The sequence below is a fragment of the Triticum dicoccoides genome, chromosome 7A (genome assembly GCF_002162155.2).
Source record: "Triticum dicoccoides isolate Atlit2015 ecotype Zavitan chromosome 7A, WEW_v2.0, whole genome shotgun sequence".
Lineage (NCBI taxonomy): Eukaryota > Viridiplantae > Streptophyta > Magnoliopsida > Poales > Poaceae > Triticum > Triticum dicoccoides.
In genome coordinates this window covers 178561257-178563228 of record NC_041392.1, presented here as the reverse complement: position 1 = coordinate 178563228, position 1972 = coordinate 178561257, and the positions used below count along the sequence as shown (strand labels likewise).

The window sequence follows — 1972 nt, the reverse complement described above, 5'->3', positions numbered from 1 at the left end:
CATACCATGGAGCAGTACGAGAAGCATTTATGACAGCTAATTGTTCATCAGAAAAGCTATCATCTATAGGTAGTGGGTCATCAAGAACATTTTCTAACCTAGACAAGTTGTCTGCAACAGGGTTCTCAGCTCCCTTTCTATCAATAATATGCAAATCAAATTCTTGTAGCAAGAGAACCCATCTAATAATTCTTGGTTTAGCATCTTTATTTTCCATAATCTCCCTAATAATAAAGCACGGATTGAGTCTCCGGGTTCTCCGTCACAATACGCTTTCTTCTCATGTCATAAATACGCTTTTGCGATTTGTATAGATAAAATTTCTTTATAAACGAGGTGGTACTGATAATTTGGGGATGTCCTATACAACCAATTTGATATCCATCGATAGTGCAACCTATATATCTTCCATGCAGGATACGTTTCCCGTCCTTTCCTCGAGAAAAAAAACCAGCAAGAAACTCAGAAAAATACGAGACCGACCCGACATCTATTAGCCTTCCTGACGCCTACATAAACTCACGATGGGAGGCGATGCCGCAAGACGTGCGTTCATGGTGGTTGTTCACATCGAAGTCCGACCAAGCCCGACGGCGACCGCCGCGCGCGGTAGGAAGACCTGTGGGCGTGCTCGTCTACAAGATGGTGTTCGGCCGCACGCCGTTCAAGGGCAAGAACTGCAAGGAGACGTTCTGGAATGTGCTGCACAGGGAGGTCGAGTTCCCGGGCGACACCCAGCGCCGGATGCCGGAGCTGACCGACCTCATCTCGCAGCTGCTGCAGCGGGATCCCGCGAGGCGGCTCGGGTACGCCGGCGGCACTGACAAGATCCGGGTGCAGCCGTTCTACGCCGGGATGGCATGGGACATGCTCGCGGATGTGACCCACCCGCCCTACATCCCGCCGCCAGCGGAGGACAACGCAGCCGACGGCGAGGGCTTCGACGTGAGGGACTACTTCAAGAAGCTCCACCAGTCGCCGGCACCGCCGCCTCCAGAGTCGGGCTCGTCGTCCTCGTCGTCGTCGGACTTCTCGTCGGTGTTCTGACTTGTATAGCTTACATGGCCGGCCATGTGGATGTGGTAGTCGACTTGCTCCCCGGTAGATTGCGGTTCCGTAACGAGCCAACAGGGTGCCTGTGCAGGCAGTGGCGCAGTGCAAACGTTGAGAACAGGGGCGTGATGGTGTAAATAAATTCGGTGTAGCGCTGTTTGAGATGCGGAAGCAATTTTCAGAGGTGCACGGTTTAGTTGAGGGTCCAAGGCCTTTTTTGCTCTACTTCAGCCATGATGAATTCACGAGGGGGTTCTGAACTTCTGATGCAAACCGTGACTTTTGCTATTGCTTCATCTTGTGTGATTACTGAATCTTCTGATGCATAGTCTTTGTTGCGCTCGCCGAGGCCAAGAACGAGTACAATCTGGGCGGCTCCTTGGTGGCAGCCTTGTGAGGCAATGTTTGGGCGAATCAGTTATGTGTCTCGTCTCACGGTCATGCTGTGCCACGGCAAGTTCCATTGGCCGGTCTCGGGACCAAGTACAGCGTACTTGAGTTAGTATTGAATCTGTCCTTGACAAACCTGATGATGATAGAGCTTGTCGAGATCACCATTGTCGACGCTCCTGCACCCGATCTGCTCAATTGTTCGGTGTTGTGCCAGAGACCGTGTTCCTCCTTGCTCCAAAGCTGGGAAGGCAACTACTCGGCCGATCCTGATGTTTGTGTCCTTCACGGACTCAACGTAATTTCCAGCTGCTATTTACTGCCGATCCAAGGGCCTAATAAAGAGGATCATGTCGATTGAGGTAGCAACAAAAGCTACCTCCATGTGTGGTTGAGGGCGTGGGGCCTAGCGTCAATGCCATTGGTGGTATTCTGGCCATGGCAGACACCCACATTATCGTCGATGCATGCATTATGGGCGGGCCGTAGAAGCGGACGTGCCGCGGGGCGGTAGCTCGCGGTCTGTCGG

At 52.3% G+C, this 1972-nt stretch overlaps 1 protein-coding gene across 1 annotated transcript; it reads left to right on the top strand.

The window, feature by feature from the left end:
• The first annotated feature begins 642 nt into the window (after window positions 1–642).
• Window positions 643–1047, top strand: LOC119332676 (serine/threonine-protein kinase UCNL-like). Its single transcript, XM_037605833.1, has one exon. It carries the CDS (start codon window positions 643–645, stop codon window positions 1045–1047), a length of 405 nt encoding a protein of 134 aa, XP_037461730.1.
• Window positions 1048–1972: the final 925 nt, after the last annotated feature.

Excerpts from the sequence above, each read along its gene's own strand:
- LOC119332676 (XM_037605833.1), top strand. The coding sequence starts at position 643 with ATGGTGTTCGGCCGCACGCCGTTCAAGGGCAAGAACTGCAAGGAGACG.